At 38.6% G+C, this 24021-nt stretch overlaps 1 protein-coding gene across 2 annotated transcripts in view; it reads left to right on the top strand.

Moving 5' to 3' along the window:
• The window catches only part of hmg20b (high mobility group 20B), a 28321-nt gene extending 6901 nt beyond the window's left edge, over positions 1–21420 (top strand). Inside the window, exons 3-10 of one of the 2 annotated variants that reach the window (XM_078198398.1) lie at positions 2354–2498; positions 4268–4477; positions 7312–7432; positions 11314–11351; positions 14417–14495; positions 15154–15369; positions 17282–17414; positions 20260–21420. In XM_078198398.1, the coding sequence (XP_078054524.1) occupies positions 2354–2498; positions 4268–4477; positions 7312–7432; positions 11314–11351; positions 14417–14495; positions 15154–15369; positions 17282–17414; positions 20260–20272 (955 nt within the window). In that variant the 3' untranslated portion in view covers positions 20273–21420. Of the gene's footprint in view, positions 1–2353; positions 2499–4267; positions 4478–7311; positions 7433–11313; positions 11352–14416; positions 14496–15153; positions 15370–17281; positions 17415–18430; positions 18618–20259 lie in introns of those variants that run through there. The other variant, XM_078198397.1, reaches the window with a different exon arrangement.
• Positions 21421–24021: the final 2601 nt, after the last annotated feature.

The following is a 24021-nucleotide window of genomic DNA, read 5'->3' as shown; positions in this document are numbered from 1 at the left end:
CTTCAATTCTGGCAATTTCAGAGGATTGTAGGACTGAAGGAGGTTACAGAAAAGGAGAACAGCAGATAGAGGGATTTGAAAATGAATGTGAAAATATCAAAATTGAGACAGCCAGTGTAGGTTAATGAACAACTGGAACTTTGGCGTTTGGACACCAGAGTTTTGGTGCGCTCAGGCTTCCGGAGGATGGAAAATGAGAGGCTTCCAAGAAGAGCACTGGAATAGTTGAATCACATGGATGAGGGTTTCAGCAGCAGATAATGTAATGCCAAGTCAAATAGGATGCTATAGTTGTGAACAATTACATTGAGATTTGGACAGTGGCCAGGGAGAGCACCAGAGTATGTGGCAGGGATCTCAGACGATAGTTTTGGTCTTTCCAATATTTATTTTGAAGAAATTTCTGCTCCTCCAATACTGGATTTCAGACAAGTAGCATGACAAATGAGTCAGGTTGATGAAGAAGTAGAGCTGGGTGCCTTCAACATACTCGTGGAAACTGACCTGTTTGTAGATGATGTCACTGCTAAGAATTAATATAGAGTTGCTGTAAGTATAGTACTATAAAGATTATCATTACTTTTCCTATCATTGGTGAAAGTATCCTTCTGATGCTGCAGGAATATAAATGGTTTGATATGAAAGATCTGGAAACAAAATTTATTTGCAAATTGCACATGAAAATTGGAAATATTTTCAAATTTGGTTAGAATTTGTCTTGAAATCTGGAGTTTAAGAATGGTCCTATTTACATTTGAAACACAAAGGCAGGATAGAATATTGTGTTTTGGACTGACCTTGGCACCGTCACCTAAAATAAATGTTTCCCTTCTAATGTTTGTGGGAATTCTTCATGCTTTGATTTTACAACCTAGTTCACTTGTTCAACTGATTTCTAAATAGTTTCAGTCACTTTATGCCTTGTGTTTCTAGCAGATTTCTAGAATGCAAGCACCAAACATTGTAGCGCCCTATCACTTTGCATTAAAATAATGCATTTTCTCCCTATAAAATCCCCAACTTGAGTGTTTGCATATGGGGTTAATATTAAATGCTTCAGAAATGTGTCAAGGAAGGGGTTTTGATGAAAGCTTTATTGAAGAGGTTGCTTTAAAAGAGGATATTTAGTTGATTCATTACTCAAATTTGTAATTTTAAAAATATTTTTGACAAATGTTTACTCCTGAGTATTTTATTTGGTGGAATGGGGAGTACTTTCTAAGAGGACGATCAATTGGGAAGGACTAAAATTTGCATACATAGAGTCATAGAGGTTTACAGCATGGAAACAGGCCCTTCGGCCCAACTTGTCCATGCTGCCCTTTTTTTTTAAACCCCTAAGCTAATCCCAATTGCCTGCATTTGACCCATATTCCTTGAGACCCATGTAACTATCTAAATGCTTTTTAATTATACCCGCCTCTACTACTACCTCTGGCAGCTTGTTCCAGACACTCACCACTCAGTGTGAAAAAAATTGCCCCTCTGGACACTTTTGTATCTCACCCCTCTCACCTTAAACTTATGCTCTCTAGTTTTAGACTCCCCTACTTTTGGGAAAAGATATTGACTATCTAGCTGATCTGTGCCCCTCATTATTTTATAGACCTCTATAAGATCAGCCCTCATTACTCCTATGCTCCAGAGAAAAAAACCCCAGTCTATCCAGCCTCTCCTTATAACCCAAACCATCAAGTCCCGATAGCATCCTAGTAAATCTTTTCTGCACTCTTTCTAGTTTAATAATATCCTTTCTATAATAGGGTGACCAGAACTGCACACAGTATTCCAAGTGTGGCCTTACCAATGTCTTGTACAACTTCAACAAGACATCCCAATTCCTGCATTCAATGTTCTGACCGATGAAACCAAGCATGCCGAATGCCGCCTTCACCACTCTGTCCGCCTGTGACTCCACTTTCAAGGAGCTATGAACATATACCCCTAGATCTCTTTGTTCTGTAACTCTCCCCAACGCCTTACCATTAACTGAATAAGCCCTACCCTGGTTCAATCTACCAAAATGCATCACCTCACATTTGTCTAAATTAAACTCCATCTGCCATTCGTCAGCCCACTGGCCCAAAAATTCAGTCTTTACATATACCTTCATTTGTCTGGAAAATTAACTTTTATACTGACCTGAATACTTTATGTATGTAACCCTTAATCAAATTCTAGTTTTACAAATCATGCTTTCACAAACTAATTGCTGCCAAAATTTGTGCAGAACAAGCATAGTTAGATTTCTGAAAATTAGCATTTAGATTGCATGACAGTGATATGTTCATGTGCATACATAGATGGAACTATGGTTTAAAACAAAATGTGCATTTATCATATTTATATACAGGAGTCTTGTTTCTAAGGCTTTTAATCACAATGGAGTGTTGCAGACTGTTATTAAACAAGAAGCTATTGAGATCTCCAAAAGTCAATCATCTCACAAGCAATCTGACAAAAATGTAGCTGGGGGCACAAATACTGGTGAGGAAGAGGTAAGAAAATGATCTTTGTTATGTTTTGAATTTTAAACCCTAGTAGTTAGTCTGTCAAAATAGTGTCTTCCGGAAATGTATGTGATGTATTGGTAATATTGTACTGTTAATGATGTACTGTTCTTGTATTTTCCATTTGACTCTAGCGTACACAAAAATCAGAGACCAGTGTACAACCAAGTTTAATTGATTGAAACCCATAATTATACCTAATGTAATTTCTGTTTAGTGACTGAACAAATCTCATTTACATGCCATTTGGGCACTGTGACGTTTTGGTGCCCATTTGCCACCTAACCTATATGCCCTTTTAAAAAAAAAATCAAAAGAAACCACAAACCTATCCAACACATCTTATAGTCACTCGAGCAATTTGGCATTATTCCCACTTTCTTCTTCCTCCCTTGGACTGATGCATCCTACAGACTGAAATAGAATCCCACCTTCACATTATGCCTAGTGATATAGGGAGTCAGAAAATAGGGGAAGAGAAACTTAAAAAAAAAAGTTTTCCTAACTGTTCTGAATGGGAGTGGACAACATATCTTCTTGTCATTTGGCCCTTCCTCTGGGTCATTTTGTGCTTTCACTTTCTTGCTGAGTACATTCTTTTTAAAAGCTTTTATCTGTAAGGAGCATGTGTGAGATCCACTATTTACTAAAGATTGTAAACTTAGCAGCATGCTGTGATGCAAAAGATATTTTGCAGTTTTAGATTAATTGGTGAGTAATTGCCATTTTATTAAGAGATGCGTGAAGGCAAAATGAAAGAATGACACACAGGTTGAAGATACAAAATTCTAATTTGATGAACTCTATCTCCTCAAACTTGATAAAAGGTTATTTCTACAACTAATGTATCATCATGTGTTCAATTATTGTTGGAGAAATTTCTGTTTGGGTGATAATTGCTATTAGTTTTAAATTTGTTTAAGGCCAGAAAGACAAGTTAGATGTTAGCTGTGTGTCAAAACGGAAGGTGGGCCAATTAATGTTTACCTGTGTCACCACACAGATTATCTTCCTTATCCTCAAATTTTCTAGTTCAGTACAAGTGGCATTCTTAATATCTGCATCAAAAGTGTTTACCTTTTTAATAAGATAGAATTTGAATCCGCCAGAGTGGCTAGTTAATTAAATATATACCCATAATTGTGCGAGTAGCATTGGTGAATTTTAAAAATTTATTTGTGGGACATGGGCATCGCTGGCTGGTCAGCATTTCTTGCCCATCCCTAGTAGTCCGAGGGCAATTGAGAGTCAGCCACATTGCTGTGGCTCTGGAGTCACATATAGGCCAGACCAGGTAAGGATTGCAGATTTCCTTCCCTAAAGGACATTAGCGAACCAGATGGGTTTTTCCCACAATCAACAACGGTTTCATGGTCATCAGTAGATTCTTAGTTCCAGGTATTGTTTTATTGAATTGAAATGCCACCACCTGCCATGCCAGATCCCCAGAACATTAGCTGAGTTTCTGGGTTAGTAGTCCAGCGATAATACCACTAGGCCATCACCTCAATCTAGGATTGGGCTTAATTCTTGAAATTCCAATTTATATAAATTGGTCAGTGAGTTTATCTCTCGTATATTGTAAAAATTGTTTGCAATACTAATATTGGCAGTGGATGGTGCGTGAAGGCAAGTATTGACTGCCCTATTCTTGTATTCTAACTAGAGGTACAGCACAGTGATTGCGGATTGAATTCTTATTAATTATTGTTGTCCGTTCTTTTTAAACTCTGCACTTGTTTACCTTTGTTTTACAGCAACGTGTAGTGAAAAAGCGAGGTTGGCCAAAAGGAAAGAAAAGGAAGAAAGTTTTACCCAATGGCCCCAAAGCACCTGTAACTGGGTATGTCAGATTCCTCAATGAGCGTCGCGAGCAAATTCGAATGCAGCACCCAGATCTGCCATTCCCAGAAATCACACGCATGCTTGGAAATGAATGGAGCAAACTTCCTACTTTAGAAAAACAGGTGTGTTTTTATTTATGTATTTTGTGTATTTTTTGAAAAATAATTGTTTGTGTTCTGCTGTTTTTCAGCAGTTGGAGATAGGGCTGGGGAAGAAAATGTTCAAAGGCTTTTGAATGACTTGGGTGGTAAAGTATTAAGCAAAAGTTAAAAATCTGTTAGATGGGTCAAAAATAGGGATGTTCTCTGGGATTGTCCATTGTTAATTCCCATTTGCAACTGCTCAGGTTATCAGTTAGCCTGTGCCACATGCAGCAAGAACGTTTTCAGACTTGGACTGCTAAGTGGCAATAATGTTTGTGCTACACAAGTGCCAGGCAATGACCATCTCTTAACGAGTGAGTCTAGCTACTTCCCATTAAGCCTCAATGGCATTGCCATTACCACATCCCCCACTCCACCCCTGTCATCAACATCCTGGGGTCGTCATTGACCAAAAATGTAACTGGACGAGATATATTGTGGTTACAAAAGCAAATCAAGAGGCTGGGAATTCTGCAACGCCTGACTCTCCAAAGCCTGTACACCATCTACGAGGCAAGAATGTGATGGAATAATCCCCACTTGCCTGGATGAGTGTAGCTTCAATAACACTTGATGCTTGACACCTGCCAGGACAAAACAGTTAATTGGCACCCCATTCACCACTGGCATACGGTGGCTGGAGTGTGCACCATCTATGTGATGCACTGCAACAACCCAACCAGGTTTCTTTAACAGCACCTCCCAAACCTGTGACCTCTGCCATCTAGAAACACGAGCAGCAGGCACATGGAACACCACCACATGCAAGTTCCCTCCAAGTCACATGCCATCCTGACGTGGAAATTATGCCACCATTCCAAGATTTTGATCCAGCAACAATGAAGGAACTTCCTTCCTAATGGTGCTGCAGGAACACCCACACCTCACTAATAGTTCTTCAGAAGGTGACTGAATTATTTTCCAAAGGAAATTAGAGATGGACGTTAAATACTGACTTTATCAGCAATGCTTGCATCTCAGTAATGCATTTTTAAAAAATAGTGGAAAATGACTGTGACCACAGGCAATTATGAATTGTGCAAAATTTTATAGTTCATATTTGAGGGAGACGGTGGAGTAGTGGTAATGCCACTGGCCTCGTAATCCAGACAGGCTAATGCTCTGGGGAGGTGGGTTCACATACCACCGTGGCAGCTGGTCGAATTTGAATCCAATTAATAAAAGTCTGGAATTGAAAACTAGTCTCAGTAATGGTGCATCAACTGTCATAAAAACCCTACTTGTTCACTAATGTCCTTTAGGTAAGGAAACTTGTTATCTTTACCTGATCTGGCCTACATGTGATTCCAAACCCACAGCAATGTGGTTGATTTGTAACTGCCCTATGAAATGGCCCTAGCAAATAACTCAGTACAAGGACAATTAGGTATGGGCAACAAATGCTAGCCTTGTCAGCAATGCTCACATCCCACGCACAAATAAAGAGGAAAAAAATTGAAACAATTTTACTTCACAATTTCTAGATTTTGAATCTAAAACAAATAGTAATATTTGTTTTTGTCCATTTTCAACAGAACAACTAGCTCGTGGCATCTATGAAATTTACTCGAACATAATCCAAGCTGTCAAGTCCCCTTTCTCAAGACATTCCACTTCCTTAATATGTTCCTCACTGTGCATCCTAGTAGAAGATGGTACTTAATACTGCTTTTTACTGACCCTCACTGTCAATAGAATTTCTGATTTGAGTAAAGCTTTCACTTGCAGCACTTTGTGGCCTTGGAATGACCACTCTGCCGAACAGGACCAATATTTAAAAGCTAAGCAGGCAGTGCAAACTCCCACTGCGATAACTGCTTTTCTGTCCTAGGTGATTGCTGTATGTATATATACATTACCCACTAATGCCTATGTTTCTAAGAAAAATAAAAGGTGGTGTACATAAACATAGTTAAATCATTTGTAATGGAAACTGATGACAGTTATCTTCATTTTACTATAATTCTTGGATAAAGGGTTTGAGAATGTACTTAAAATCTCTACAGTGTAGGAAGAGGCCATTCGGTCCATTGAGTCTGCACCCATTTCTCCCAAAGAACATCCCACCCAGGCCTCCCCTCTGCCATATCCCCATTAAACCCGTGCATTTACCGTAGCCAATCCATCTAACCTGCACATCTTTGGACTAAGGGAGGAAACCAGAGCACTGAGAGAAAACCCATGCAGACATGGGGAGAAAGTGCACACCCCACAAAACAGTCACCCAAGACTGGAATCTAACCCGGGTCTCCGGTGCTGTGAGGCAGCGGTGCTAGGTGCTGTGTTGCCTATTTCATCCACATGGACTATTAACAGGGAATGTTTCAATTGTTTAATGTACTGTCAATCAAGACATTTTTCGCACCATGTATCACTAATGTGTCTTGGGAAAAGGAATGTTTAAGGAAACAAAATATATTGCTGTGAACTTGGATATTGTAAGTAAGTGGCTGAGTAAAATTTGGAGAAATCGTGAACTGGCTGGCCTGTTGAAAATGGATGAAAACAAATATCTCTAAATTTTTAAGAACTTATTTTGGATTCAACATCTAGCAGTTGTGAAGTAAAAGTGTTTAAAAAGAAATAGGAATTATGAAATTTTGCACACTTCACAATTCCCTGTGACCTTGATTTTTTTTCCAGTGGCTTTCTAGCACCATTTTAACTCGAACCTCATGAAAGCCTAGTGATACATATTAAGTTGAATAAGATTGGAATGAATGATATACAGATATGTTACATACTCATGAAGTAATTGCCTGTTATTTGCTCCATAGTTGAAAATTCTGATGTGTTCTCTTTAATCCTATTAGCGTTATTTGGATGAAGCAGAAAAGGACAAGCAACAGTACCTAAAGGAACTTAAAGAATTTCAGCAAACTGAAGCCTATAAACTGAGTACACAAAAAATTCAGGAGAAGAAACTGAAGAAAGGTAAGAACCTGGGTTGGAGTACAGGGCCACCAATCAACATTGCTGAAAGATACCCAACATCTTTGTTCAAATAACAATTTTTGTACTTGCACCCTATCAGCTTTTAGTGCTCTTGCTGTCCAAGAGCAAGTTTTATCAAAATTATTTAGAATTGGCATTTCTGCCATTTTGAATTAATGCCATCTTGCAGCATTCTGCTCCAACTAGATGAGCAGTGTACACTTCCTACTGTTGTCCAATTTTAATAGTGGCACAAAATTGGTAGTTTTTGCCCTGTCACAGTATATAAAATTATTTCACCATGTCTTGGTCCACTTCTATTTGTTGTAAATTTGGGAAAATGCAATTCACCAGGGGAATACTGTGAATTCTTGTATAGGGTGAATGTTCTCATCTTTCCATGTACTGCTACCATATAATCTCCACATTCTCCTTCTTCCATTTCACAATTAGTGCTGAGGAAGTGCAGGAATATTTTGTTTTACTTGCATAGTCAAACATAGAGAGGAGGAGGTCTGGAAACTCATTGCATTCAAAGTTACCTGAGAATGTAGTTTGAGATTTTGGTTATGGCAGTAGCCAGTTTTAGATGTTGAAACTTAATAGTTTTGGGAGAGATGGGCATAGAGCTGGGAAGTGAGAATATGTTAAAGGATTTTGTAAAGGAAAGGTTATAGCTGGCAGGTTCTAAAAATTGTTTTTTTTTGAGGCAGAATGATCGTGATTTTTGCAAGGAAATGAGATTGTGCTTGAGGAACAGATTTAGGATACCAGTGAGCGTCGGAATTTGCTGGAGGCTAGGGGACAGGTGGTTGAGTAGTCAGAATTTGAATGGGAGATAGAGGTAAAAGTAGTGGAAGAGATGCGCTGGAAGACGATTGGGAGGATTAGGATTATAGTGAAGGGACTGTTGGGAGGGTTGGGCGCTTGGAGCAGGATTTAAAAAGTAGCAACAGAAGTAATCGCATGGATGGTCTCTACCTGGGAGACAAAAAAATCCTTGTTCTTCACATTTTAGTGTTAAAGAAATGGGTATGGTTTTGAGGAAAATGTAACAAAGAGGTACTTAGTAATGGAGAAGAGGATCCCTGCCCTGTATGATCTTCCTGGAGTAGACTGAGAAGTGAGGCACAATAAAATATTTCTGAATAGTTTTTAGATTAACTGTTAGTAGGCTGCCAAGTAGGGTGGTGGAGGCAGACATGCTGGCATCGTTTAAGACTTGCCTGGATAGTCACATGAGCAATCTGGGAATGGAGGGATACAAACGAATGGTCTAGTTGGACCAATGAGCGGCACAGGCTTGGAGGGCCGAAGGGCCTGTTTCCTGTGCTGTACTGTTCTTTGTTCTTTAACTATTTTCTGCAAAAGAAGCTGGTGATGTGTTGACAATAGACAAATGTCATAGTAAGGATTATTTATAACAGTATTGTAAAATAATTTACAGTGATTCAAGTAATTGGCTAGAAAAACACCTCGTGGTTAAGTCTGACAGTGGGACAGCTGCGTAGACTGAGGAATTAAGAATGAAGGAGAGAAATGTACAAGTTGGTCTATCTAGGTTGATGAGGTGTGACGCTTGAATGACTCTTACACTTTATCCTCCTTTATGCTTGTATTTATTTAATACTCTCCTGCCCCTGTCCTAACTATACCAAATCCTCTTTGCTCATCACCCTTTAGCTCACTGACCTATGTTGGCTCTTGATCCTGCAGAATTCTCATCCTTACTATGGATCTCATCCTTACTATGCCGCAGCTGGAATACTGTGTGCAGTATTGGTCCCCTTATATGAGGAAGGATATATTGGCATTGGAGGGAGTGCAGAGAAGGTTCACCAGGTTGATACCGGAGATGAGGGGTTTGGATTATGAGGAGAGGCTGAGGAGATTGGGTTTGTACTCGTTGGAGTTTAGAAGGATGAGGGGGGATCTTATGGAGACTTATAAGATAATGCGGGGCTGGATAGGGTGGAGGCGGAGAGATTCTTTCCACTTAGTAAGGAAGTTAAAACTAGAGGACACAGCCTCAAAATAAAGGGGGGTCGGTTTAAGACAGAGTTGAGGAGGAACTTCTTCTCCCAGAGGGTGGTGAATCTCTGGAATTCTCTGCCCACTGAGGTGGTGGAGGCTACCTCGCTGAATATGTTTAAAGCGCGGATGGATGGATTCCTGATCGGTAAGGGAATTAAGGGTTATGGGGATCAGGCGGGTAAGTGGTACTGATCCACGTCAGATCAGCCATGATCTTATTGAATGGCGGGGCAGGCTCGAGGGGCTAGATGGCCTACTCCTGCTCCTATTTCTTATGTTCTTATGTTCTTATGATCTGTGGCTCCCTCTAGCTCAATAATTCTGAGATCTCTGCACTTCTCCAAATCTGGCATCTCGCACATTCATGATTTTAAATGTTCTACTATTGAATCACAGAATTGTTATGGTGCTGAAGGAGGCCACTTGGCCCATCATGTCTGCACCAGCTCTCCAAATAAGGTTGTTACTTAGTTTCATTGTCACATGTTTTCCCCATGTCCTTGCACATTTCTATTCAAATAATCATCTAATACCCTCTTACCTGCCTCCACCACACTTCCAGGTAGTGCATTCTAGACCCAAACCATTTGCTGTGTGAAAAAGGTTTTTCTGCCATCACATTTGCTGCTTTTGCAGATCACTTTAAATCTGTGCCTTCTCATTCTTAATTCTTTTACAGGCGGGAACAATTTCTTCCCATCTTCTCTGACCAGCCCTCTCATGATTTTGAACACATCTATAAAATCTCCTTTTGGACTTCGCTCCAAGGAGAATAGTCTTAAAATCTTTTCAGTCTATCCTCATAACTGAATTTTCTCATCTCTGGAACAATTCTTGCAAACTTCTTTTGCACACTCTCTAATGCATTTACATTCTTCCTATAGTGTGGTGCCCAAGCTGTACACAATACTCCAGCTGAGGTCTAACTTGTGTACAAGTTCAGCATAACCTTCTTGCTCTTGTACTCTATGCCCTGATTAATAAAGCCCAGGATACTGTGTGTTTTATTAGCTGCACTCTCCACCTGTCCTAATCAATGCACATATACACCCAAGTCCCTCTGCTCCTGCACCCCTTAAGAATTTTAGCCCTTATTTTATATTGTCTCCATGTCCTACCATTATACATCAGCTCACACTTCTCTGCATTGAACTTCATCTATTACCTTTCTGCCCTCTCCATTAACTTTAAGTTCTACACTGTCCTCCTCGCAGTTTACAATGCTTCCAAGTTTTATGTCATAAACTTTGCAATTGCCCCCGGCACACCAAAATCTTGATCATTAATATATACCAGGAAAAGCAAGGCTCCCAATACCGATCCTTGGGGAGCTCCACTACAATCCTTCCTCCAGCCCAAAATATATCCATTGACCATTACGGTTTGTCTCTTTTTTTATTCCATGAGCTATATAACTTTTCTCACAAGTCTGTTATGTGGCTCTGTATCAAATGCCTTTTGAAAGTGCATGTACACAAATTAATAGCGTTACTCTCATCAACCTTTTCTGTGACCTCTTTTATAAAAAAAACCCACAAATTAGTTAAACGGTTTCCCTTTTAAGAATCCATTGTGGCTCTAGGTGCAGCTTGGCTAACCCTTAAGCTGAGGATTTTGCTCCATTCTCTCTTCCTGTCTTTCCTGTTTCTTCCTTTTTAATACACTGCCTTTTTGACCAAGCTTTTAGTTAGCTGTCCTAATATCTTGTGTGGTTTGATATCAAGTTTTGTTTGATCATTGCTGTGAAGAACCTTGAGATGTTATACTACGTCAATGGTGCTATGTAAATGAAGTTTTTAGAGGTTTTGGTTTAAAAGAGAACTAACATTTTTACTTCATAATTTTAGAAGAGTTGTGGCCAGGAGTTAATGGACCAGTCCCTAAGGTGAGCTGTAAAAATTTTTTGATAATTCCAAAATTATATTAATATAGGTTGTTATAACTGTACTGTCCAAATGGTATGAAAAATACACAATGCATTACTTTGTTCATTCTCTAAGAAACATCTTAAGTGATGCAAATATTGTTATTTTTATATTTAATAGAGGCCATGGCAGGTAACCATTAATACTTCACCATAATATAAGCAAAGTGCTGGAGATCTGAAATAAAAATAGAAAGAGCTAGAAAATCTCAGGCCGTATCTGTGAAGAGACCTGCTGAGGTTTCTCACACTTCCTGTTTTTATTAATACTTCACTTTATGTTGAATGAATCATCTTTTCCTCCCCCTTGTTCAGATGCAACTTTTCACCAGTCTGAAACTCCCCATATTGAATTTTTAAAAAATCATAGTCCTATTTACAATTGCTTACACGAACTTTAAAAATATGAAGCATGAAATGTGAAAAGGTTATTCAGATCAAATTTGACATTTCATTACATCTGCACAATTTATCCAATCTTGCATGCACCACCAGTAAAGCTCCTTTTCCATATGGATAAACTATTAGATTTATTTCTCACTATCTATTATTATAGTTTAGATTTGATGATTGCATTCTTTAGTGACATCTTTACTGCTTCCCATGACTACAATGGTATTTGCGTCTCCAGTTTATAAAGACTTAAACCTATGAATTTGGGTTTAAATTCACAATCATCTTGTACACAGGACAAACCCTGTAAATTTGTAGCTCCTAACGATATTTGCCAAATTCTTAACTTCCTTCTCGCTCATTTCTTTGAAGATACTGAATGCGTTCATTTCTTGGCCCAGCTGTCCTACAGATACAATTTGATAATAATGAATGGATTCACGACTTTTTACTTGCTGAGAAATGAAAACATTAGGCCAGATCTTCTGAAGAGTGACAGTCACTGTCAGATTGCCCCTCTGCTGCCCTATCTTTACACTAAGATGGAATTCCACATTGCTGGCCCGGACTTCCAAACCAGACATCTTCAGAAATGCGGAGCATACCTGTTCTGGGAGTCCACCTGTGTGGTGCAGAATCATTGGGGAAGTCTAGCCACACCTTTTTTGGGAAATTTTTATAGGGCAGGAATGTCAGTTGTATAATCACTGTTATTATTTGTCTCTAACATTTCCCTGGGCATCTATCCCAGGTAAGTGAGTTGGAGCTATCTGAAGTCTCAAACTCTAACTCATAGAGTTTGAGACATTCTCGGTGAGTCATGTGGAGCAGAGGAATTCTCCATTGGAATTTGAAACTCCCTGGGCAATTCCTGTGGAGCTCTTGTGTTGGGACTTCCAGAGGTCCCATAGCACATCCTCCAGGTCATACTTCTAGGGTATGACCGTCCCTGTACCAGAAGTTTTTAGAATATATTTATTTTTCCAGTAATCTGGAGGCTTGGTCTGATGATCCCACTATGACATTTGACAATTTAAATTCTAATTAATCTGAATTTGTTTTGAAAAAAGTTATCATTAAGCTAATGGGTTTTGGTAAAATACAGCTTGTTCACTAATGTCTTTTAGGTAAGAAAACCTACTCTTGCCCACTCTGGTGTATTTGCAACTCTTAACTGTCCTTTGAAGTGGCAATTGCACATATCAAGCCAGTAGATCATATAATAGGTGGTCCACCACCACCTTTCTGGCAGCTAAAATGGCCAACAAATGCCAGCCTTGCCAGTGACATCATATCCCAAGAACAAATTGTAAAAATAAATTACCAATGTCATTAACTTTTACCAATATATTTTACATAAAATTCTAATTTAAACTAAATAACACATAGTATTATAAAGGAGTAAAGCACTAGAGTTGTCTTGAAATTGCATGGAGTCTCAGTGCACATATAAACTCTTCAGCTCATCATGTTGATATTTATGCTCCACCCTAATTTCCTCCCATCCTTACTAATCCAGTTCCATCATCTTCCCTTCCCTCTCATGTACTTGATTTTTCTCAAATGCATCTGTACTATTTGCTCAACCAAACCCTGAGCTAACAAGTTACACATTCTAACCATTCTCTGGGTAAAGATGTTGCTCCTAAATTTTGTTTGACTTCCACCTTACAATGGCCTCTAGATTTATTTTTCCCATGAGTGGAAGCACTCTGTGACTAGTTTATCAAAACCCCATATAATTTGAGACCTCCGCTAGTTGACATCCTTAGCCTCTCTTTAAGAGAAAAGAGACTTAACTTGTTCACCATTTTCCTGGTAGGCTTAACCTCATAGTTCTGGTATCATCATCATCATTTTTTTTCAGTCTCAATTGTTCAATATGCTGACCAGAACTGTCATTAATAATAAGTGTAGTTGAATCAAGATTGATACAAGTTTTGCATAATTTATCAATTTTGAAAGTATTTCCCTCCAGAAAACCCAGCAAATTGGGTTTGCTTTTGTAAATGACCTTGCTAATTTCTTTCTTTTAGTGATTTGCATTTGTTGTTCCAAACCCCTTTGCTCCTTTTATTCCCCCTAGATTCTTACATTCTAAGTAATATGTGACCTTATCTTTCTGATCAAAATGTAATACCTCAGGCCTATCTATGTTGAAATTCATCTGCCCATGAATTATCTATATACCTATTTTGCAAGTTTATTAATGTTGTCTTGTGTATAATCTGTTGCAGCCCTCTTCATCATTGATTATCTTCACTTAAGTTGGGTTGTCTGCAAATTCAGAGATTGTATGTTTTTAATTCCAAAGTTGAAAATATTGATATAAATTGTGAACGAGAGCGGTTCGAGCACTGATCCTGATGGGACCTCAATTTCCATTGTTGCTAATCTGAATCTTTTACCCCTACTTTCTGTTTTGTCTTTCATCCAGCCTTCCATTCTGCCCCTTTTTCCCTGGCTTTGCATGCCTTGACCTTTATTCATCAGTCTCATTGTGCAGTGTCTCCTATTATTGAAGTCCTTTTGAAAATCTAGATAAATTGCTTCTGCATCACCCTTGCCTATTTTTCTGTTGCATCATCAAAGAATTTGGTCAATGTTTCATGTGTCTATCTTTTGTAATTCAGGCCACTGATGATTCACCAGACAGGATTTCCATGTTTGACACCCCAATTTTTACTGAAGAGTTCCTTGACCAGACCAAAGGTATTTTAATTCTACTTGATGTTTATGCTGCTTGTCTTCTTTAAAAATTAAAAGATTTGTTTAGTGGACAGATACAAACCATGGTATAGTGCTGAGGCATGCAGACCGAGGTGATCTCGGGGTTGGTGTCTGAACTAGTTGGCTTATCTCCAGTGTGGTGATGAGCTATTACAGTATCTCCTGAGAAGGGAACAGAAAAATCATCAGTTTCCACTCTTGCTAGAAAGGGCTTCTGGAAAAACTTGACATCAATGAAAAACATTGATCTACTAAATAAGGTAATTAGGCCAAACATTGAATTATTCAAAGTATTATTTGAGCATCCCTGGAGCATGTTTGCTTTCAAACATTGATATCTATGTGATAGAATATGTGTGGTATGCTTTGGTTTTGTGTTTTGTAAATTCTTCAAAGAGTAAAATCTCCTCGGGACCTGGAAGAAGTAACATCCACCCTTAATTACTTCGACAAGGGACTGATCACACTAATTTAAGTTTGTGTTCCTGCAGTGCATTAATCTTCGGTAAAGATAATATAAATCAAGAGTTTTAAATGAATGTACTCTTCTATTTAGGCAAAGTGTTGAGGAAATGTATGCAACTTTTCACTTCCAAGCTCTGAAATGTAAATTTAGTTGAGTTTTTGTTTTTCTTTTAAGCCCGTGAATCAGAACTGCGAAAATTAAGGAAGTCAAATGTGGAATTTGAAGAGCAGAATGTTATATTGCAGAAACATATAGAGAGTATGAATAGTGCCAAAGAGAAACTAGAGCAAGAGTTGGCACTGGAGGAGAGACAAACGCTGACGCTGCAGCATCAACTGCAGGCAGTACGCCAGGCCCTGACTGCAAGCTTTGCTTCTATTCCCATTCCAGGTGAGAACAGGAAATGGTTCAAAAGAAAACGATAATTGAAATGTGTAGCTATAGTTTTTGGAGCGCACTGAATAATTGGTGTCTTCCTTTTTTAAACTTTTCTTTGAAACTGTTTTCTCTCAGAAGGTCAGTTGTAGAATTCTCTTCCTCAGAAAGCGGTATGGAGGTGCTTGAGATTAGGAGGCTATATTACATATGGGAATATGAAAGATTAGTTGACTGTGACCCGTATGATCATTGTGCAATTAAGGATCAAGAACCCAATCACTCCCACAACAGCAACCACTTTTCTGGGAGAAAGAAAAAAAATTAATCAAAGACAAATCAACAACCCTGGGTCAATTTCAAGAAATTAAAAATCACCAGGACCTCATCCAGCTCACTCTTGAATGCTTGCAGCGAATCTACAGTTGCTGCATAATGCAGCAATTGTTCCAACTTCTAACCTAATTCCATGTTAATGTAAATTATATTGCAAGATTCTTGGTTCTCCCTATTTCATTCAAATTGTCTGTCCAGATGGCCAGTTTAGTCTTATTCAAAGACTTCAATCTGTTTACTTTTACCTAATGTAAACATAAATACATCACAATAACATCCTTCCCCACCCACAATCTGACCTCGAAGGCCGCAGGACAGAATTCTGCCAACCAGCCCGCGGCAGGTTTGGTGACAGGTGGGTGCAGGGAAACTGCTGAAAACCCGCCGGCATAAAATCACGTTGCAATTCTCCCAATAGTGAATTGCTCTTCCCATTAGCAGGTGGTGCAAATGCCAGTTGCGTCTCATAAATGCTCGCTAAAACAGCTGCCTGCCGCATCTTGTCAGGCCTTTCAATCTTGCATTACACCAGCAGGAATTTCTGTTGGCATCAAACTTGATTTCTAGTGAGTGGTGTACACTACGTGGTCCTCAGTTTGTCAAAGTCTTTGAGATGAGTACAACAACTTTCTATCAGTAGTGCTGCATTGCTCCTGATGCACTATACCTTACTCTGCCAGGGTACACGGATTCCTGCCTCCATTTTATTGCTGAGCTGGTTTTCATGGATAGCATTGTGTCGCTGGACATATGGATCCTCCTGTGTCACCGAATCAGATCAGTACTGTGCCTGAGGTTAAGGAGTGCAGGGGTCTCCTCATCCTAATCCCCCCCCCCAATGGAGGGGGATACACAGACTCCAGCTGAAATGGGCTGATGTCCAAATGGGGCTTCAGTGCTTTGTGGTTGGGGGAGGGGGTGGGGAGTGGGGGGGGGGGAGGAGGGCGGTGGCAGCCGAACCAAGGCACAGGCTTCCTCCACATTGCTGACATGCTGCACAATCTGGTGAAGATGTGGGCGAGAGAGAGTGATATAAGTGTGCTGTATTGGTATTTAAATATGGCGCTGGAACCTTCAAACCCACCAGATGACTTGGAGGTGAATGTGCAAAATTAATGAGGTTCCAAGTGCAGGATCCTGCTATTTTGGTCAGTAAGACAAGTGCTGTGGAGACTCCCACCGTTGCACTTAGCCTTAAAATAGGAGAATTCTGCCCTGCATCTTATTAAGTAGCTTATTGTATCTTTCACTGATATGACGTGTATTAGAATTTTAGTAAAGTGCAAGAGTATGTATTGCTGACTATGTAAATAACTTGAACAGAAAAATAAATCCAGTAATTTTCACTTTATTTTAACAGTTTCAGAAATCGTAGCTCCATTATTTAGATTTAGTTTCAACGACAATATTGTGGACTTACGTAATTTTTTTATTTAGTAGGAGCAAATATGGAACATTTTCTATTCAAAAAAGCAATGCAAGTCTCTTCCATGTCATCAGAAAATGATTGGGATTTCTGTCCAAATCTGTTTATTCCTGTTTTCATTTCCAGACTACTGCCTAATACCGTCTCACTTCTTTTTGTAACTAGGCACTGGAGAAACACCGACAGAAGGAACACTTGATACGTACATGGCTAAACTTCACAATATCATTGGAAGCAGCCCCATAGAATATGAAAAACTAGTTGGTAGGGTGCAGGAGATCATCAGCCAGTTAGATAGGTAAGGTTTGACAAATAATTTGGATAAAATTGTTTTAAATTCAAATCTAAAGCAATATTGAGCTTGGCTATTAGCTAGATTTGACTCTTGGGGCGCTATCTTACTGGCTCAACTCACTGGTCGATCGACATGGGAGCCGGGAACTGGTTTAGTCCCATACATTAAATTCCCAGCCCTGTTTTGCCAGTGGGTGAGCGAGAAGCCTATTTGCATAGGATTGAATTAATTTCAATCCCGTTAGCGGGCCTGGCACAGCACCTTCCAACCTCACTGCTGCTTTCCCCTCTCGTCAGCGAGATATCACGCTTGAGAAAATCACTTCTGGTTCCTGCCAGTGGGGACCAGACGCCCTGGTCATGCTGGGGGGACAGAGGCCATTGAAGCCCCCAGGCGGTCGGAGGCATGGCTGGCTGACAGTGTCTGATTGGGCATCATGACTGTGCCAGGGGCAGTGCCAAGTGTGTGGGGCCTGAACGGAGGTGGTGCTATGATGGTGGGAATTGTGTCAATAAATTTGACCACAAGCCTTCGCCTGAATTATGCAGGTTAACAGCATGGTGTTTTCCAACAGAGATAGATGTGTGTTGAGCAGAATGTGTAACCTCCAGTGCAAAGTAACTCTGTAAAAGAATATGTTGTTAATTCTGTGTCATGCTGCTCCTATTCATGCTACATATAAGGATATATGTAGCATGAGAAAATTAATCTGTCTTCGAGAACTCCATCTTGCTGTGGACACAATCTAGAGTTCGGAGGTAGCCAGAATTATAATAGCCTCTTCATCAAGTCTAAGTGGGTGGTGATATTTGTCTTCTGTCCAATCCAAATGGGAATGCCCTGTGCCTAAAAACAAAATGTTGTTTGTGATATTTTCACCGATGAGGGGTAATCTATGGAAAGTTAATTATGATATTTAGTTAGGAGCTTATCATTCAGATTATGGAATAACAAATAGAAGAAAAATGACAGACTTTCAAGTCATTTCTGTAATATGTACTTTTTATCTTTCTTTATAGAAATTGTGTTAGTCAACCCTGGTCAAATCTGTAAGCAATCCTATTTAATGTTTGTCTCTCTCCCATTCTTTCACTCTTCTAAAAGGCTATATCACACTTTGGATCATTTCCAACCTGCAGTGACTCTGGTGTCCTTTTTACTTGCACGCACACACGTTATTCTTTAAAGTTATCATGAGAATTTGCATTGCAGCCAAATTTTGCATATGCTGATTCATCGACCATTGTTCAATCGCCTTGTTTGTCTTTCAGTTCACTACCTTAACTCTGATCTTGGAACATCATCTTTTACTGTACCACTAGGAAATCAGTTGCCACATTGAGTCTATTCATAGACTTCTTGTGATGTGCATCATCTGTGTCTATCTTATTATTTAAAAAATGTTGTTTTCATCTACTTTTAGTCAACTTTTTCAATTTTTAAAAATCCCTCTCCATGTTAATGGTAGCTAACTATTCAAATATGTCACCCTATAATTACATGCACAGCAGAGGTATTACCTTGCTGCTACCCCAGTAGGAGGTATCATTGCAACTTGACAGGTTTACATAAGCAGTTTCTATTTTTAAGTGTGGACATAAAGAAAACACAATTATGGATTTATAATGGATTCTGCATATCTTTATTTTTTGCTTGAGCATGAGACTTAATTTGGTTTGGCTGCTTATGTGCAATGCCACAGAGATCCATTAGCAATTTACACAAACCCTTGTGTATAGCTTGCATATTCTGCAGCACTTTGCTCATTATAAATTGATGATACCAGTTATAAAATAGAATATACTTTGGCTCACTGAATGACATCGCAAGATATTAAAATCTTTACATGTATGCACTTCCCATTTAATAACAGATAATTACCTCCTTTTGTCATGATATTTTCATCATATTTAAATTTTTAAAACTCATCTTGAGACCACCCAGCTCACAGTTTGCTTCATTTGTAATAGAGTGCTGTGGGATGTCCTGAGGCTGTGAAAAGTACTAATACAGATCTTTTTTCTCTTTCCCCAAGTTAGGTGGTGTGGGCTTTACAATTACCTGAGGGCCTCTGGAGCAGTGTTGGAATCTTTTTTTTAACTCTAAGGTGGCATCCTGTAGGTTCCCAGCTGTAGTCCTGGAACAGAAATTTTCTGCTGCTATTATCATCAACCTCTCCATCTCCTCCAATGTTTCTTCCTTTTTTATATCATACCTGCTCACTGCCAACACAATTTGTCCCTGACCCATAACTTCTACCCTTCATGCATCCAACTGCACAGACCCTAATTCCATCATTTTTAAAATTGCTGTATACAACTTGCGATTTAAACCTCAACAGCCAACCTTCTGACCAACTTTAACATTTTCTGCAATAAACAGAATTCTCTGCCCAGCATGCAAATGGGCACTCACAGGAACATATCTATGTACAAAAGTTCTGTATAAATTTTGTTCATTATATAAACTATTTAAACATTTACTCATTATTATTCCATAGAGACACACTGCATATTGTAGCATTAAATTAGCAGTCTCACTCAAAGGCCATTAAATGATGTAGAGATAGGGAAAAAAATCACATTGATGCAACTAGAGGTAATGGTCTGAGCTTAGTGTAAGTAGTGTGATCCTGACTATTTCTAATTTTGAAGTGATTGCTGGCACTTGAAGTCTAATGTGGAAAATTGCTCACAGCTGTTCATCAACTCCCCAAAATAGAAGTCTAAAATCTTATTTGAATTTTCTTTAAATTGAGAATGATATTTGGCTCATTATCGCACATCATTTAGAAAATAGAATGTTTTTTGATTTGTGACTGTTTCACTTTATTGCATTTTCCTTTCAGTGAAAAGCTATGAACATGGGAAGAAATATTCATAAAAACACAAAATGACCATATCCATGATTTTGAATCAGAGATGGGCTGCAACGTGTGGAACTTGGATTTTAAAAATTGCTAATTTCCACCACAAACTTGGGAAATTATGCAAAATATTAACTTTTTAGTCTCCTTGTGACAATTGCACATATTTGGTGCACTGGTTTTGATAATCCTATGATCTTCTAGGATGTCTGTGATTTGAAAGATATTGCTCTGTCTTGTATGCATGTTTATAATGTTTGAATACCTTTAATGTATGGTAAACTAGAATACATAAATTGAATTATGTGCAAAGATAGACCTTGGGCTTTCATAGCTAAGGGATTTAGATTATATTATATATATATATGAATTATTTTTTCTGATTACTGAATAGTTTCTGGTATTTTGTACAACCAAATGCATGAGCATTTCATTTATACATGATGCAGTAGATCTTACTGTCTCAGTTTATCTTTTTTAATGTTTTCAGACACTGTTTTCTACAAAATGCATTACTTTCCAGTGCAAACATTGCTAGACAAAAACAAGTTGGCAGCAATTTATAATATTTTACACCTGTACAAATAATATATTCTGAAAGATGAGATAAAAAGATTGCGTTGAGTGAGTTTCTTTGGGATCTGAGATCTAATGAGAAATTAGAAATTCTACCACTTTTTACCAATTAAGACGACATTCCACAGAAATTTATTAGGGAGGGGATATGTATGGTACAGGCCATGGGGAACATGCTAGTTTTTTTTCTCATGCAAACAATTTATCGTAGAATTTCTTTTTACATTTGGTACAAAAATGCTGCAGTTCTTTTTAGACGTTATCGACCTACATAGGCTGCAAACTGTCAATACTTTTTTGTGTTCTGCACTAATTAGAATCTGCATGCATTAAAAAAAGTCTAATTCTGTATATTATTTTTAAGGTGAAACTAGAACATTTAGAATAGATTCATAATGGAAGGTGAATAGAACTATTTTACATGTCCAATAGACTTTTGTTGGTGGTTGGAATTTGTGATAGATCCTTCTGCTCGCAAAGCCACATTGGCTACTGCTGTTTCTATATCTCCCCCAATAAAATTGTATGATAAAATCAGTGTGCTAGAATAAAAACATTCTCAAGTTGCATCTGTTCTCTTTTTTTTAACTTTAAAATGATTGCTTTTTTTCTTTTCTTGTACTTGTTTGGAAGTGATTGCTCTGAACCTAATCTGCAAAATTGTTCACAGCTCACGTGATACTAAGAAAGGCAAATCATCACTGACACTGGGGTAACTATAAAGAGTTCTTTGTAATAAACTAGAGGATCTTTTTTCTTCACTGCACATCCTTGCACCATTTTATTTTTGAAGTTGCACCATTTATTCTTGTCCCACATTGCTAACTATAAATTAGGTCAATATATTATGTTGTTCATTCATGTGATATTTATATCCATGTAACATAAACACTGCTGGACTGTGCTATCGGATAACTTCTGATCACTTCTTCACCTGAAGAAGTATTCATAACACTGACCCATGTGTGCTAATATTCTATATTAGTGCAAGAATCATGTTTATGGGCACTGTAGTGTAATGCAAAATAATACTAATTGGATGCAAGGAAGAATACGCAGCTGGCAAGGGCCTCTGGATTTAAACTGGCTGTTTTCACTGCTCTTCAATCATCGTGAAATATAGCTCTGTTCACCAACCTCGCAAACACAAATGAAATGTTTAAAATAAGCAAATAATTGTCTGTCTTGATATCAAGTTAGCAAGGGTGCCCAATTAAATGTGTTTAAAGAATAACTTTATCTGCTTAAAAAATGTCTTTTTTTATGGTTTAGTTGTTGATTAGTTCTTGATGTTACAGTTGCAAAAGTGGCTTTCTCTGACTATTTCATCTCTTAGCAAGGAGGATGAAAAATCCATTAGATCTTTTTCAAGGTTTTCTGCTCAATTATCCCTATCCTTGTGACTTCTCCCTTTCATCAGCCCTCCCATTTCTCTTTTGACGTGTTGGCTCCTAGGATGCATAAAGTTCTGCTCCTGTGCAGACAGATGCAAAGCATCCGTAACTCCTTTGTTTATTTTGTCCTTCCTACCAATTGTTGCACTCCAGCTGAGATCAGCACAACACTTGAATAAAGTTGCCACATTTCTTTTGAAAGATCAAAGCCATAAAGGATAGAATGGAGGCACTGAAGGGAGTGGAATTATGAATTGAGATGTAACTTTTGCTACTGATTTTTAAATATGGAAAATCTTATGAACTTTTATAACATGCCATATTATCAAAGTACATTCAAGGTGATGCTAGAAAAGTACATGAGGGGTGGGATAGGAAGAGAGATGTGGAACATTTGTGTCAGCATAGATCAGTTGGGCTGAATGGCTAACTGATTTCTGCAATGTAGAACTGGAATCAGTGCAGCGGTGCCCTCACTCAATAGTCATCAGAACCTAAACTAAAATAATTTAAGCATTACAGTTGGAGAATGCAGCACAAATCAATTGGCAAAAGAAAAGTCTTAAATTATGCAATGGAAGTAAATAATGGAAAACTGATGGATGTGTTTTGAACAAAGACTTGTCTAACAGGAATTGACTTTTGAAGGTGACCCAGTGCCGAGTTGTAGTTCGAGAATCAAGAATAATAACACAATCATGGGAACATAATCTTCATTTGGACTGAACAGATCAACTTGATAAAAGTAGTAGATCAGCCATGATCTTTTCAAGTGACAAAGCAGGCTTATGGAGCCAAATGACCTAATCCTGCTTCTATCTTATGTTGTGAACCGAATTTAATAATATTACCAATTATGGGGTGATTAAAGAATGGGGGAATGTTTTCAACACGAGGTCAAGAATTCCTGGCTTGTGACCAACTAAAATGGAGAAGATTCCGCCAGAATGCACTGAACACATCAAGAGGCTTCATTGCGAACATGCAGAGGCGAAGTTGAGGTATTGGGAACGTGCACAAAACTCCCAACAACTCATCTACCTAAGCCTCCAAGCACTACCTGCCTCATGTGCCAGAGTCTGCAGATTGTGCCTTGATTCTGAGATGGCTAATAAATCTAAACAAACTGGAGTCATCTTTTATCCCAAGGGACTGCATAAGTAGAGAAGGCGAACTGAATGCAGCCTTCATTGGCATCACATCTCCCAAGTTATTTTGTATATGAACGATATCTGCAGAACAAGTTGCACATAGTGTTCAATTGTTTGGTGTTTACATGGTATTTGCTCTACGTTTGATATTGCAGTAAATGCTCTCAAAAATACTTCGGGCCAAAGAAAATTGTGATGATAGAACAACTTCCATTTGCCAGAGATGCCAGGAAGGGATAAGCCCGTAACACGTGGTAGCAATTGACTTCTACATAAAATTTGGCATACTAACTAATGAACTGATTTGTGGTAAATTGATTGAAAGCACTTCCATGAATTAGGGAATGCCTTTTCATGGAAGATGATGGTTTGAACTTGGAAAAGTCCATGACCTTGGCAGTCCAAATTGAATCTTCCATATTGGGTTCGAAGAGTTACACAGAAATGCATCCTCTGACTTGGTTGCAAACGCATCTTGCCCAACCAACTCAAGTACAAGCGTTATGGAAAGAGTCCTCAGAAGCCTCATCAACACTTGCCTCATTTTAGTTAGATGTCTTTCAAATTATGGAAGTGGTCATCAATTCATAAACTCTGTGCCCAGATCAAGAAAGTGTCACTTG

Source organism: Mustelus asterias, chromosome 26, assembly GCF_964213995.1.
Source record: "Mustelus asterias chromosome 26, sMusAst1.hap1.1, whole genome shotgun sequence".
In the NCBI taxonomy this organism is placed as follows: domain Eukaryota; kingdom Metazoa; phylum Chordata; class Chondrichthyes; order Carcharhiniformes; family Triakidae; genus Mustelus; species Mustelus asterias.
Note: the sequence above shows the minus strand (reverse complement) of the source record. Positions and strands in the feature narration are given on the sequence as shown.